This window comes from Doryrhamphus excisus, chromosome 3 (assembly GCF_030265055.1).
Source record: "Doryrhamphus excisus isolate RoL2022-K1 chromosome 3, RoL_Dexc_1.0, whole genome shotgun sequence".
In the NCBI taxonomy this organism is placed as follows: Eukaryota; Metazoa; Chordata; class Actinopteri; order Syngnathiformes; family Syngnathidae; genus Doryrhamphus; species Doryrhamphus excisus.
The window spans coordinates 19886220-19900511 of record NC_080468.1 but is presented as its reverse complement, the minus strand read 5'-3'; the positions used below and the strand labels follow the sequence as shown (position 1 = coordinate 19900511).

General features: G+C 46.1%; 2 protein-coding genes across 4 annotated transcripts; one reads left to right on the top strand and one right to left on the bottom strand.

Annotated features, from left to right (window-relative positions):
* Positions 1–5040: 5040 nt before the first annotated feature.
* Positions 5041–9395, bottom strand: LOC131125288 (phosphatidylcholine:ceramide cholinephosphotransferase 2-like). Of its 2 annotated transcripts, XM_058066699.1 has the most exons (8): positions 9195–9395; positions 8742–8788; positions 8004–8641; positions 7819–7936; positions 6018–6075; positions 5831–5926; positions 5594–5760; positions 5041–5527 (listed from the first exon to the last, which is right to left on the bottom strand). In XM_058066699.1, exons 3-8 carry the CDS (start codon positions 8525–8527, stop codon positions 5354–5356), a joined length of 1137 nt encoding a protein of 378 aa, XP_057922682.1. In that variant the 5' UTR covers positions 8528–8641; positions 8742–8788; positions 9195–9395; the 3' UTR covers positions 5041–5353. The 2 variants fall into 2 exon arrangements, with proteins under 2 accessions (XP_057922682.1, XP_057922681.1); XM_058066698.1 differs by lacking the exon at positions 8742–8788 and having other exon boundaries at positions 9195–9392.
* A 24-nt stretch (positions 9396–9419) lies between these two features.
* LOC131125289 (aminoacyl tRNA synthase complex-interacting multifunctional protein 1-like) lies at positions 9420–14153 on the top strand. 2 transcript variants are annotated; one of them, XM_058066701.1, is made up of 8 exons: positions 9420–9662; positions 10860–10984; positions 11226–11320; positions 11425–11538; positions 11600–11746; positions 13323–13504; positions 13582–13753; positions 13826–14153. In XM_058066701.1, exons 2-8 carry the CDS (start codon positions 10956–10958, stop codon positions 13990–13992), a joined length of 906 nt encoding a protein of 301 aa, XP_057922684.1. In that variant the 5' UTR covers positions 9420–9662; positions 10860–10955; the 3' UTR covers positions 13993–14153. The 2 variants fall into 2 exon arrangements, with proteins under 2 accessions (XP_057922684.1, XP_057922683.1); XM_058066700.1 differs by having other exon boundaries at positions 10835–10984.
* Positions 14154–14292: the final 139 nt, after the last annotated feature.

The following is a 14292-nucleotide window of genomic DNA, read 5'->3' as shown; positions in this document are numbered from 1 at the left end:
ACGCAGCGTTCTCCAAGGCACTGGAGCAAGTGTTCCAACGTCAGCCGTCCGGCAGAGAAGCAGCTCGCTCCCTGCTCCAGCTACGTCAGGGGCGTCAGCGTGTCACCGACTACGCTGTCGAATTTCGCGCTCTAGCGGCTAACAGCGACTGGAACGCCCCCGCGTTGTTAGACGCATTTTTTCTTGGACTGTCCCCCCACATTCGTAGACAAATGATCCCTCTGAAACTGCCAGGAACAATTGATGAGCTCATCGCCTTGGCGGTCATGATTGAGAAGCGCCTTCATGATCATGAGGAGGAGAGCAGGTCACGCTGGCGAGATTCCACCACACACTGGGGTGGCAACCTAGGGCACGTCAACAACGTCCGACCCACCCCTGTCGCCGTGCCACTTGCTGCGCCCTCTGCTGACGAACCCATGCAACTGGGACTAACCCGCCTGTCTCCAGAGGAAAGGACCCGCCGCCGAAGTGAGGGCAGGTGCTTTTATTGTGGTCAAGGGGGACATCTAGTGGCTAATTGTGGGGTCAAGATGGGCAAAACAAGCAACCTGGGACATGGCTTGGTGAGTCTTAATGTCATTATCAGCAATCCTGCTCCCTACAAACCTTTGGTCCAATTTTGCTCTCAGCATACATCCATCATGGTACCTGTATTTGTGGACTCTGGGTCAGATGCCAATCTCATTAGTACTTCACTCGCCAGGAAACTAAAGCTTCGCCTGTGCCCTCTACGACACCCCCTAACGGTGAAGGCGGTGGACGGAAGTTCTCTGGGCAAAATTAGTCACAGAACTCATCCGGTCAAGATCTCATTTCCAGACAGTCACACAGAAAAACTAAGCCTCCATGTATTCTCTAGCTCTGATCATGAAGTTATCTTAGGGCATCCTTGGTTGAAGCAGCATAACCCCCACTTCGATTGGGCGTCTGGTCAGATCGTCTCGTGGGGGCCCGGCTGTCAGGACAACTGTTTGGTGAGTGCCAAAACAGTGATGGAACAAGGGGAGGTCAATCTAGACTCTGTTCCAGAGTGTTACCACGATTTAGCTGCTGTGTTCAGTAAAGTCAAGGCCAAGTCACTGCCACCCCACCGGGTCCACGACTGTGCTATTGACCTGTTGCCAGGAACCACACCCCCACGGGGAAGACTCTTTTCCTTGTCCCCTCCCGAACGTCGTGCTATGGAGGAATACATTCAGGAGTCACTTGCAGCAGGGATTATCAGGCCTTCCTCATCTCCTGCGGGGGCTGGTTTCTTTTTCGTAGAGAAAAAAGACAAATCCCTTCGGCCATGCATAGACTACAGAGGACTTAACGACATCTCCATCAAGAACCGGTATCCCCTGCCCCTCATTGCCACCGCCACTGAGCTCCTGGAAGGAGCTAAGATTTTCACCAAGCTGGATTTGCGTAATGCTTATCATCTTGTCAGGATACGAGAGGGGGACGAGTGGAAGACGGCCTTCAACACCCCAACCGGACATTATGAGTACTTGGTGATGCCCTTTGGACTGACCAATGCTCCAGCAGTGTTTCAGGGCCTGGTCAACGACGTTTTGAGGGACATGTTAAATATTTTTGTGTTTGTTTATCTTGATGACATTCTTATTTTTTCTCGCGATGAATCTACTCATGTGCAGCATGTCAGGAAGGTTCTGCAAAGACTCCTGGACAACCACCTATTTGTGAAGGCCGAAAAATGTGACTTTCACCAGTCCTCTGTATCATTTTTAGGGTTTATCCTATCCGAGGGGAAGGTGAGGATGGATCCGGGAAAAGTCTCTGCTGTTGCACAGTGGCCCACTCCGTCGTCTCGTAAAGACGTTCAAAGATTTCTGGGATTTGCAAATTTTTATCGTAAATATATTAGAAACTTTAGCTCGGTAGCCTCTCCTCTCCATGCTCTCACCTCTCCTTACAAACCATTTCACTGGACTTCGGAGTGTGAGAAAGCTTTTGTGAAGCTTAAGGATGGTTTCACCACAGCCCCGGTGCTTGCCATCCCTGATCCCCATCTGCAGTTTGTGGTTGAGGTGGATGCGTCAGATATTGGAGTCGGAGCCGTCCTGTCCCAGATCGGTCCTAAGGACGGTAAACTGCATCCATGTGCCTTTCTGTCAAAAAAATTGTCTTCAGCAGAGTGCAATTACGACATTGGGGATCGTGAATTATTGGCAGTCAAGACGGCTCTCGAAGAATGGAGACACTGGCTGGAGGGGTCTACGCTGCCATTCCAGGTATGGACTGACCACAAAAATCTGGAATATCTCAAATCCGCCAAGAGATTAAATTCTCGACAGGCTAGGTGGTCATTGTTTTTCAGCCGTTTCAATTTTACCTTGTCATACCGTCCTGGTTCCAAGAACACCAAGCCTGATGCTTTGTCCCGTATTTTTTTCCCGTCGGAAAAGGAACCTGAGATCGCAACCATCCTACCTAACTCATGTTTTGTCTCTGCCGTGCAGTGGGCAATAGAAGATAAGGTCAGGGAGGCAGGACTTGAAGTGCCTCGGCCCCCAAACTGCCCTCCAGATAAATTATTTGTTGTGGAAACCATGAGGGGTTCAGTCATTCATTGGGCTCACACCAATAAGACCTCATGCCACCCGGGGGTGAAAAAGACCATGTTTGTAACCCAGCAACGCTTTTGGTGGCCCAACATGGCGAAGGATGTTTCTGAATATGTCTCTGCCTGTCCTGTCTGTGCGGCTAACAAATCTTCACCACAGAAACCCATGGGAGAACTCAGGCCCTTGTCTATTCCCCACCGGCCCTGGTCCCATATCTCGTTGGATTTCGTTTGTGGACTGCCCCCGTCAGAGGAGAAGACGGTGGTACTCACAGTCGTGGACAGATTTTCCAAGATGTCAAGGTTCATTCCTTTTGTTAAAATTCCCTCTGCCAAAGAAACGGCCGAGGCACTGCTGAACAATATATTTTGCATTTTTGGTTTCCCGCAGGACATAGTGTCCGATCGTGGTCCTCAATTTGTCTCCTTGTTTTGGAAGGAATTTTGTGTTTTGCTGGGATCCACAGTCAGTCTCTCATCTGGATTTCATCCCCAGTCTAATGGACAGGCAGAGAGGATCAACCAAGTGCTCGAGACAAAGTTGCGGTGCCTCGCCTCTCAAAATCCCTCTTCTTGGGCTAAACAACTCGTGTGGGTGGAGTTGGCCCACAACACCTTGCCTAGCGCATCCACCGGTATGTCTCCGCATCACGTGGTATTTGGTCACCAACCCTCCTTGTTCCCCTCGCTCGTCAAGGATTCCGTTGTGCCCTCCGCCTTGGCCTTGGTGGGGCGCATCAAGAGAGTTTGGCAGAGGGCTCGCAACAACCTTCAAAGACAGTCTGATATCTACAAGGTGGCGGCAGACCGCAAAAGAATTCCTGCTCCTGCCTATACGGTGGGCCAAAGAGTTTGGTTATCCTCCAAGACCCTTCCTCTGAGAGTGGAGTCGAAGAAGCTTGCCCCCAGGTTCGTTGGCCCATTTCCAATCTCCAAAGTGATTAATCCTGTCTCCGTTCGTCTAAAACTACCTAGGTCCATGCGAACCCACCCATCCTTTCATGTAAGTCAGATCAAGCCTGCAAAGACCAGCACCCTGGTCCCACCAACCAGCCACCCGCCGCCCGCCCGAATCATTGATGGAGGTCCTGTTTACACAGTCAGGAAACTGCTGGCTTCCCGACGGCGGGGCCGAGGTTGGCAGTATCTCGTCGACTGGGAGGGGTATGGACCTGAGGAACGCCAATGGGTACCCTCCCGGTTCATTTTGGATCCCTCCCTCATCGAAGACTTTCATTTAGCTCACCCTGAGGTTCCTGGGCCGTCAGGAGCCGGCCGTTGAGGGAGGGGTTCTGTCATGCCTGTCATCGCCTACCCCGCCTTCACCTTGGAGACACCGCCTCCTGCCTGATTGCGCTCAGGTGTCCCTCATCACCTGATTACCTTCTTGCTATTTATTGCCTCCGATGCTTCCTGTCTGGTGCAAGTTCGTTGTACATTCATGTCTCGTCCTAGCACTCCTTGTTATCGCCTCGCCTGGTTTTCGACCCTTGCCTGCTTTTCGACCACCCCTCCTGCCTGCCGCTCTCGGATACCTTTGCCTTATTGGACTGACTTACCGTGTACCGACCTTCACCCTCGTGTAGTACCTGCCAACTCTGCCTTTGGGTCCTCCTTCCCACGTCCCCTCGTGACAGGCTTAAATAAACCACGTCGACTGAGTGACCTGCTGACCTCGTCTCCGCTGTTTCACGGTTAAACACGGTCATTTTTTACGAAAAAAATATAAAAAACGTTGTATGATAAAGCCTATCTAACCCTGACTTATAAAAAGAAAGCTTTTTTCGCGTAACCGCGTCGGCGCCGCTTGGAATTGTTTTCGACGAGCAGACACGGTGAATGATGAACGGAAAGGTGGTTAGCTAACGCTAATTAGTTTTTATTAACAGTTTTTATCAAAAACTGTTTACCGGATGCAACAAGAGCTTCTTTTGTGAGCCACATACGGCGGGTAATACAAGAAAAAAACTCACCAACTCCGGGGGTGTGTCAGTGCAGGTCCCTGAACACCCATGGAATCGACCCCCAAATATGGCACTGCCTGGTAGTAGTCCTTAACACATGAGGTAGTCTGGGTTAAAAAAAAATCAACTCCAAAAATTCAACTTTTTTTCATCAATTATTAAATTGATGTTTAACAAAGACATACTGTAAAGAAACGTAACAATTTTAATTGCTCATGTCTGCTCTGGCTGCTACCGGTAGCCTGGAAAACCTGTTGTTTTGTTATATGAACTTGCAGCTTTTCTCTTGGAATTTGAAGCATTTTTCTTTTGCACTTGTTTTTATCCTACAGTGTGTATATATATATATATATATGTTGCTTATATATGTTTGTGGTGTTGGATCGTTTCTGTTTGCAGCGTTTAGATGTTGCCTGTATGTTCAGTCAATTACTAACTTGCATAAATTAACAATAACAATCAACAATCACACACATCTCATTAAAAGGTGAGGGGAGGGAAAACAAGTCAATCTTCACGGACGCACGTGACAACTTTATTAAGCCAACTCTTCGCAGTAGTTTCCAGCGTCCGATGCAAAGTAGCAGAAGAAAGTCAATAATTATAATAATTAACAATTATGCACAGAAAAACGCTATGTACAACACCAATGCCCAAATACGAGATATCAGTAGAACGCGAGCAGGCTAGCAGCCCTTCGATAGTGTCACAAAGGACAACATCGTTCTGCTGTTAGCATGGCAGTCTAAGAGGAGTGTCAACAAAGATGGACTGGTCACAAATGAGTAAGACACTTTTAAAAAAAAAAAATCGTCCATCATTCGTCCCTGCCTCCTTCTACGATCCTGTAACGTTGTCTGCATGAAGACGGCAACGGCAACGGCCATGAGAAAACGACGGGGACAGTCGTTTGAACGTTTCTCTCCAAGAAGTTGAACACAGGATTCCACCATGTCCGTGACAGGAAGTTATTGGGTGCCTGACGCAGAGCCTGACAGGAAGCAATTAATTTTTTTTTGACAACTTTAGCATGTAGATGTGTGTGTGTGTGGCTTACATGTGTGTTGGCCATGGTGTGGTACCACCAGAACACCCTGGTAGTGACAAAGTACCCAACCAGCACGTCGATGCTGTAGTGCTCGTGCGCCACTAGGATGCAAAGTACGCCAGACGCGCTGAGCAGCCAGCACATCCAGTGATACCAGCACATCCAGCGAGGAGAGTCTGTGCAGAACAAAGTCACGTCACCGTCACGTGAACGCCACACCTCGACATGCGCATGAAGACAACTCACACTCTTTGATGAAAAGATAAGACAAGGTGAGCATGACCGTGTGGCCGCTGTACAGGAAGTCGCCGCACATCATGTGAGAGCTTGTCAGAGACAAACCTGCATGCTCACACACACACACACACACACAAATTAGGACAAATTGTGCTTGACAAAGTTCAGCCAAAAACAAAAAAAGAATCGAGTCAACCTCCTCCTGAGATGAGCCTCAGAATCCTCCAAATCTTTCCGGTTGAGTCATCGTAGAGCTGCAAGATGCACGCACACACACATTCTGTACATACATATGAAATATATATCTGTACTCACATACACAGTACACACACACAGTATATATACCAGTGCCTCCCAAACTTTTTACAGTCATGTACTTCAGAAGCCATGTACCCCCTACTCCTGCACACTAACGTGAAATATTGAAGATATTGTTTTTCATTTTTATTCACGTGGAAATTGGTGTACCCCACTTAGGGAGGCACTGATATATACTATGGTGTCATAAAACGTTTACCCCCTGCCTGATTTTTCTTTTGCATGTTTTTCACACTTAAATGTTTCAAGATAATCAAACAAATTTAAGTACTAGTCGACGACAACACAACTGAACACAAAATGCAGTTTTTAACTTAACTTAGATTCACTGAGAAAGGTTATAAAATACCCTTTCTTTTGGGACTCCAGCCAACCACAGTGAGAGCCATTATCCACAAATGGCGAGAACATGCAACTGTGGTGAACTTTCCCAGGAGTGGCTGGCTAACCAAATACCCCAAGAGCGAAGTGACAAGTCATCCAACAGGTCACAAAAGACCCCACAACTACATCCAAAAAAATGTAGGAAGATTATGGCTCCGTCACGGGGCTAACAACATGACTTGCAGGTAGTCAGAGTCAGTCAATCTGAGACAATCTCTGGATGGTTTAAATAGCTTTTCACAAGTAGCGATCCAGCACGGTGCCAAACAAACACAAATCAACAAATATGCGACACACAACTCATCCAAACCCACTGCATTGGCTGGGAAGTAAAAAAGGAGGGGCGTTCACATGCTTTTTAATAGACAATGTTTTAACGTTCATAGTTCATACTGTATATCTCACATCCGTTATTCATGCACATTCCGGATGTCTTCTTCAGTAAAAGAACCTGTAGAATTTTATTTCATTATTGATGTGTTTATGTTTACAGTGCTCCTGCAAAAAGGGACAAAAGAACATATAGCTGATTGTATGACACTTTTAGAGACAAAATAAGTTTGCCCACCCCTGGTTTAACTTTTTGGAAGGTCTGTGTCCCATTACATCTGGTGTAAAAGTGATGCTGCATTTCAGAAAAAGAACATCATACTAACGGTAAAATATGGTGGTGGTAGTGTGGTGGTCCGGGGCTGATTTGCTGCTTCAGGACCTGGGAGACTTGCTGTGATAAATGGAACTGAATGAATTCTGCTGTCTACCAACAAATCCTGAAGGAGAATGTCCGGCCATTTGTTTGTGACTTGAAGCTTAAACCAACTTGTATTCTCCAGCAGGATAATGATCCAAAACACATCAGCAAGTCCACCTCTGAATAGCTGAAGAAAAACTAAATGAAGACTTTGGATTGGCCTAGTCAAAGTCCTGACCTGAATCCTGTTGAGATGCTGTGGTGCTTCACTGCAAATAATTTGCAGACACAAACGCTTGATTGCAGTTGATGCTAAGGGTGGCCCAATCAGTTATTAGGTTTAGGGTGCGTTTTCACACAGGGCCATGTAAGTTTGTTTTTTTGCTTCCTTAATAATAAATTGTCTCATTTTATTAAACTGCAATCTGTCTTCAGTTGTGTTTTCATTGACTAATATTTACATTTGTTTGATGATCTGGAACATTCAGGTGTCACAAACATGCAAAAAATTAAAAACGCAGTAATACACTTACACATGAATAAACATACAGAATGACATGGATGACGTGTGTGTGTGTGTGTGTGTGTGTGTGCGCATGCATACCTTGGGCGCACACACCATGTGTCTGCCTGGCACGGGGAGGGTGGTGATGTACATGGTGACACAGCGGTACATGTACAACGTTCCAATGAGGAAGAAGCAGCGGCGACCAATAATGGCTCTGTAGGAGGAAGACGGGTTAGCGGTTAGCGGGTGTGGCGCTTCCGCGCTCATGATGGCGTTCTTACTTGTGTTTGAGGAGGAGCCACTGGACCAACCAGAGTCCCATCAAGATGAGGCCGTTGACTTCAGTAACGGTGAAAGCCCAGGGAACGCGCTCCACATAGTCGAAGAACTTGTCGGGCAGCGGCGGGCTCACGGACTTGTCAGGGACCCTTTCATGCACGATGGTGATGACCACGGTGGTGAAGACCAGGTTACAGACAGCGTAGAGAAAAGCCACGCCTGTCTTCCACCACTCCTTGGGGAGATGATCGGTGCGCTCATTGGGGATCGAGATCTTCACATAATCACAGTGGCGTCTCAGACCGCTGCTCAGAGTCTGGACCAGCTGGTTCTGCTGGATGAGAATGCTCAGCCTGCTGCGCTTGCTCCTGCCATTGGACGAGTCTGTGGGTGGGGGGGCTGCGGGCCGCTCAGGGCTGCCGTTGGGTCGAGCGGGCTCGGATGAAGTTGTCGTAGTTACGTCCACTTCCACGTGGGGGTGTATGTCGTTGTCATCTTGGTCCTGGATCAGACCCGAAGCCGCCATGAAACTCGTTTGGACTTTGGATGGTCGGACCAGTCCAAGCGCTAATGACGAGCCTCTCTGGCTGGTCCCAACTGATTGGTCAATAAGGTGGACTCAGGGAGGTGAGGCACACACCTGAAAGACAACAAAAGTTTTCATAAATAACACGGCAGCCACAATGACCCCCAACAGGAAGTGATTTCGTACACAATTTTAAACACAACACTGTCCTTACCGCTAAATGTCTCTGCAGCCTCTCCACTGCGCATGCTCGTTCGCACACTATAAAAAGTCTAAGTTGGGTTTAAAAGGACAAAGTATATCGATACAAACTAGTGGTTTAACAAACATACGCGTTACTGTGGTCAAGACATCTCGCACCACTTCTTGTTTACGCCTCTTGTACTCAAATCAATGTCAGGAGATTCTAATTAGGCCAATTCAGCGACAGCCGGCCTGACGTTACTGGCCTGGCCACAAACTCCATCAAAAGTATGTGTTTGTTTTATTTACTAACTTCACCAAACAAGAGGTTTCCGGTCATCGGGTGAATTACGAAATGGAAGAGACTGGAGACCGAAATTAAAGGACTTAATCGTGTTTCTCTCACTCGAAACGTATGTTAGAGAAATAATACAAAAACGAGCGCAGGCTTGCGGGAGAGTCAGACCGGAAGTGAGAAACGCACCTGTTGGACGGACTGAAGACGTCTCAAAGCGAAGAAAAACAATTGTGTAAATTATTCCACCCTGGAATCTTCTTGTGGACTCTTCCTGTTCTTTGGTAAACTTGGTCAGTGTGGACGCGCTCGGGCTCGTGTGGTTTCGATGTGAACGCGCAGCTGTGGCACAACTATGGCCTTTTCCGGTACCGCCTCCGTGACTCACCTGAGTTCGGCCAAATTCGTTTTTTTCCGTAACCAACCAGCGAAATGTCCTAGAAATAAACAATTGGTGGTTGCACTTGTTTAGGGTGTGAACTATTGTGTATTAAAAATCTTAACGTGAGTATAATGAAATGTGGCTGCAGTTCTACCTCTTTCCACCTGAGAGTGCTCTTAGCTCAAACACAGCTGGGGTAGTCAAATTTGCTGAAGGGAAAGTAAGCAACGGTGATTCTACAGTCAAAGTAGGCGGTTGACTCGACATCCACTTCCGTAAGTAAGCCCTTCGCGGGTTTGTCCGCCATGATGGTTAACAGAAACAAGCAACATTGTATAGCAAACATTTCCTAGTCACACTCTTCAGCCATTAATTGCTCTCATAGACGGCTCAAAAGACCAGCTTTGTCATGTTTTAACCCCCCCAAAACAAAGACACCGATTTCTAACACTGGTTGTAAATAAACAGGACAGTGTATTTGACCTAAAGTGTATTAGCATGAGACTCCCACATAATATAGCTTAAAGCTAATTTGGTTCTCTGGGAGATTAGTTGAATTAATGATAAATAAGTGATGATAATTTAGATTATACACGATAAAATATATTACCAATGCCATTACTGAAATGAATGTTGCATTGTGGGAAAAACATTTCAGTGAAACATCTATATAATATAGGTACTTTTACATCAAATTTCTGTTGTTCCTTATAGACATGAAAAAATAACTTTTTTTAAATCAACTTAATGGAATGGTAATTCATTGATTAGTGAGGTGGTAATGAATGATACCATGTGTGGTCCAACCCACACTTGCAGGTTTTTTATATTCTTTACATATTTAATTATGTAGATACTGGGGCTGTCAATTATGTTTGTAAATGACGAGACAACTGCAGTTCTCTTGCCAGCCACAGAGGGCGTTTATTCTCTGTGCACATCTACATCTACCCTCATCTACCCATCTCCTCAGCTGTCCAGAAGGCGACTGAAAAGCATTAAAAAATAAAAGGGAGCCCACATACCCAACACACAAAATGTACAGCAATTTCAAGTCTCCTAAAAAGAACAAACTCCTCAAAATTAGCTTACTAGCTAACTTTCATAGGTTGTATTTAACATTTTACTTTGTCGAATTTCTTCTGGGAATCCCACTTATGTCTTTAAAGATGGCCGTCCAACAGGTCTGAGGCCCCTGATGGTCTGGCTAACTTTTACCAGCTTTGTTCTGTGAACTTGCATTTGCAGACTTTTTTGTGTTAGTTTTTGATCCTGCAGTGTTTATGTGATTACGGTATTTTCCCTTTGTGTGTGTATTATAGTGTTTTTGGATTATTTATAATGTATCTTACGTATACTGTATTACATGTTACTACACTTGAAAAACAAAACAAAGCTCATATATGAGTGTGTGACCTATAAGGAGCGTCACTGATGGTCATTGTAGGAGGAGTTTGACCTCTGACCTCCAGTAGAGAGGCGTGGCCTGGAGCTGAAGACAGATCCGGACAGCTGATGGACAAACATCTTTGTCGGCTGCAGACGCACTGTGCTGGGAGCTGAGAGACATGGACCCGGACAAGATGTTTCATCCCAGGTAGGAAGGTGGCTGTGAGTTTGAAAAAACACACGCGTAAATATAAAGTGTGTTTACACATGGAGTGGAATCGTAACCGGTGTCACTCCTTATTGCTTATTTGACTTTTTGCTGAATAGAATTGGAGTACATGTGCTTGTCAGAAGGGGTTATTTCTAGCCGGTGCAGCTGTCACATACCTAGCATGTGAGGGCATGCAGTCTCTTGCAAACGTTCAAAATGCGTGTCGTTCTCCTTTTAGCCTCGCAGCGGCGCTCATGAAGCTGGATCCTGAAGACGGCGAGAAAATGGTGGAATATTTTCAAACTCACGCTCTGCTCACCAGAGAGAAAGCTTGTAAGACGCTCACCTCTTCAAACCGTCTTAGCTTAGCTTAGGGAGATAACTCACATAGTGACAAATGTGTCAAAATGGCGCCCCTGCCGGTGTGTCGACTTCAGTGTTGCAGTCATCTGTGCGTGAGCAGAAGAAGCTGATGGTGGAAAATGGTAAACTGAAGAAAGACATCGAGCAGCTGCGACTTCAGCTTCAGGACAAACAAAGAAGACGTGTTGGTACGTTTGTGACTTTTCTGTTTCTTGTCAAAAGACCACCGAGTCTTTCCGTCTGTTTCAGCGAAGGCCCTCTTGTCAAACCACACCCCCGACACACCTGTCAATCAACCTCCCTCATTTGCGGAGGACACAGCTGCATCCCCATCCCCCTCGGGCGCTTTGGAGCAGGTGGGCAAGTCGACTCGCAGGCGGAGAGGAGACAGGAGAGGTGAGAAGCAGCAGATGACGTGACAATTATGACAGTTATGACAGTGTCGGTGTTTGGGGAGCTCCCCTAGCTAGCCATTGCCATTGGAAATTGCATGGGTTTCAAATGATGTCACATACAGTCGCAGTCGCCATGGGCTCAAACAGATGGGGGCAAGCAAGGGATTTTGGGAAAGTCCATTTTAAAGGAGAAAAAAAGTCAAAGACCACCAAAAACGACCAAACCCATTCTAAACATGCTTGAACTGCAATTTTTCTACCACAACCAAAGTTCAAATATTCTTGGAACTCCAAAATGAAAATAGGTGTAGGAGCTATTTATTAGTGTGTTCCTAGGTTTCTGATATCTGTTGATTTATTTTTTGTTGTTGTTGTTTTGTTTGGATTACTTGATAATATTTTCTTGTTATTTATTTATTTTGTTTATCTATCATATTTTGTTGGGGTTAATTAGTAGTTAATTTCTGGGTTTATTTCATTGGATAACACCCTGGGCACCTGCAATATATTTAGGTAGACAGTGCTCACAGGACCAGCATGCACCGGGGTGGGCCTATGGTTTTTGTACCAGCGCAAGAGAGGCAACAGGAAAAGGCCCTTGTTGCTTTTTTGTTTGTTTGTTTGCTTGCTCGGTAATAAACGGAAAGAAGAAGAAACGGAACAAGATTGTTTGGACAATGACTCTTTTGCCTGCGTAAAACAAAACCCATGGTGCATCAGTGGCCTTTTGATTATAGCATAAGTTACGTTTATTATTTTAGTGAAGGACAAATAGCCACTACAATAGGAAATGCGTTAAAAAACGATTATTAACCCACTCATGAATGCAAACATTACACTGATAAATGGTAACTTACAGCTCGGTCTACTGACTCTTCAACATGACCAAGTAATGTCGGAAAGGCGTTGGTCTTCAGGAACAGTTTGGCGGATAGTCCAGCTTCATATTGGCCCATGTTCACAAAACTAGCCGGGAACCAGTAACTCCAACCACTTCTGCCTGATCCTTACCTCTTTAGGAAAGCTAAACTAAATTCATCTCTGTGTGGAGTTTGCATGTTCTCCCAGTGCATGCGTGGGTTTTCTCCGGGTACTCCGGTTTACTCCTCCCACATTCCAAAAGGTAGGAATAGGTTAGGCTAGGTTAATTAGCCACTCCAAATTGTCCATAGGTATGAATGTGAGTGTGAATGGTTGCTTGTCTATATGCGCCCAGTCCAGGGTGTACCCCGCCTCTCGCCCGAAGACAGCTGGGATAGGCTCCAGCACCCCCGCGACCCTCGTGAGGAAAAAGCGGTAGAAAATGAATGAATGAATTGCTCTGCGTAACAGTGAAATCTTGAAGATTGGGTGGATGTCAGTGGAACTAAGTATTTTTTTAAAAACACAATGGGCATCTAAAGCCATCTAAAACTGCTTTCAGGGTTCGCTTCCAAATGCACAAATGCTCATTATTTGACGCACTGGCCTAATTTAACACAACAATTGTAGCACATTGTTGCAAACAAGCAATAAGGAGAAAAGTCTCTGCCAAAGTCCGAACACAAAACATAAAAACTGACCTGCCTGTTTTTCAGCTCTTCCTGCTGGTCCACCCGTGGAGGCGGATCTTCCACTTGACGTATCTTGCCTTGACCTGCGAGTTGGGCGGATCCTAAGAGTTGACTGCCACCCATTGGCAGACAATCTGACCATACAGGAAGTAGACGTGGGAGAGAAAGTCCCCCGCACGGTGGTCAGCAAGCTAGCAAGAAAGGATGTGAGTTTTCTTCGTCTTCTGTCAGTCAAGTCATCTTTGGTCCATTACATTGTTTTTTTTTTTTTGTCTTTCATCAGCTCAACGGTGCTCTTGCTGTGTTGCTATGCAACATAAAGGCCTGCAAACTGAAGGGCGTGGCTTCGCAGGCTCGAATTCTGTGGTGCTTTCAGTCCGACCACGGTGTTGAGCTATTGGCCCCACCCACAAGCTCCATCCCTGGAGACAGAGTCACCTGCCTGGACTTTCCCGGTAAATATCCTGTTAGAGACATGTGAGTGATGGGTAGAAATGCTGACTCATAAGCGTGCTTGTGTGGCCCAGGTGAGCCTGACCAAGAGCTGCGGCCTAAACAGAGAGTGTGGGAGCGCATTCAGCCCGGCCTGCAGGTGGATGCCAGGGGTGTGGCCAACTACAAGGGGTGTGGCTTCCAGGTGAAGGGGAAGGGACTGTGCAGGGCACCGTCCTTTACCAATTGCACCATTGGATAGACAGAGAAAATAAACGTATCAAACTACTGTCCCGACCATGTTTGCCTTAACGTAATCAATGTGATGGAACCAATGTTTAAACGTTAATCAACAAGAAACCCTTAAGAAAATCGTTCCTCAGTTTTATGTTGCTTTCACGACGCTACAGTAAACCTCGGATATATCCGAAATTCGCTCACAACGGACAGATAAAAAAGAACCAATTTTTCTGTAATGCATTTCCAATAAAAATTCATTGCATATATCGGATTTTTTATCATGGATTTCGCCTATTTCAGACAAAATCTCCAGTCCCGTTCC

Coding starts and splice junctions, on each gene's coding strand:
- LOC131125288 (XM_058066699.1), bottom strand. CDS start 8,527: ATGGCGGCTTCGGGTCTGATCCAGGACCAAGATGACAACGACATACAC. Junction 6,076..7,818: donor ACATGGTGTGTGCGCCCAAG/GTATGCATGCGC, acceptor TGCATCTTGCAG/CTCTACGATGACTCAACCGG. Junction 5,761..5,830: donor TTATCTTTTCATCAAAGAGT/GTGAGTTGTCTT, acceptor TGTTCTGCACAG/ACTCTCCTCGCTGGATGTGC.
- LOC131125289 (XM_058066701.1), top strand. CDS start 10,956: ATGGACCCGGACAAGATGTTTCATCCCAG. Junction 10,985..11,225: donor GACAAGATGTTTCATCCCAG/GTAGGAAGGTGG, acceptor TTCTCCTTTTAG/CCTCGCAGCGGCGCTCATGA. Junction 13,754..13,825: donor CACCTGCCTGGACTTTCCCG/GTAAATATCCTG, acceptor TGTGTGGCCCAG/GTGAGCCTGACCAAGAGCTG.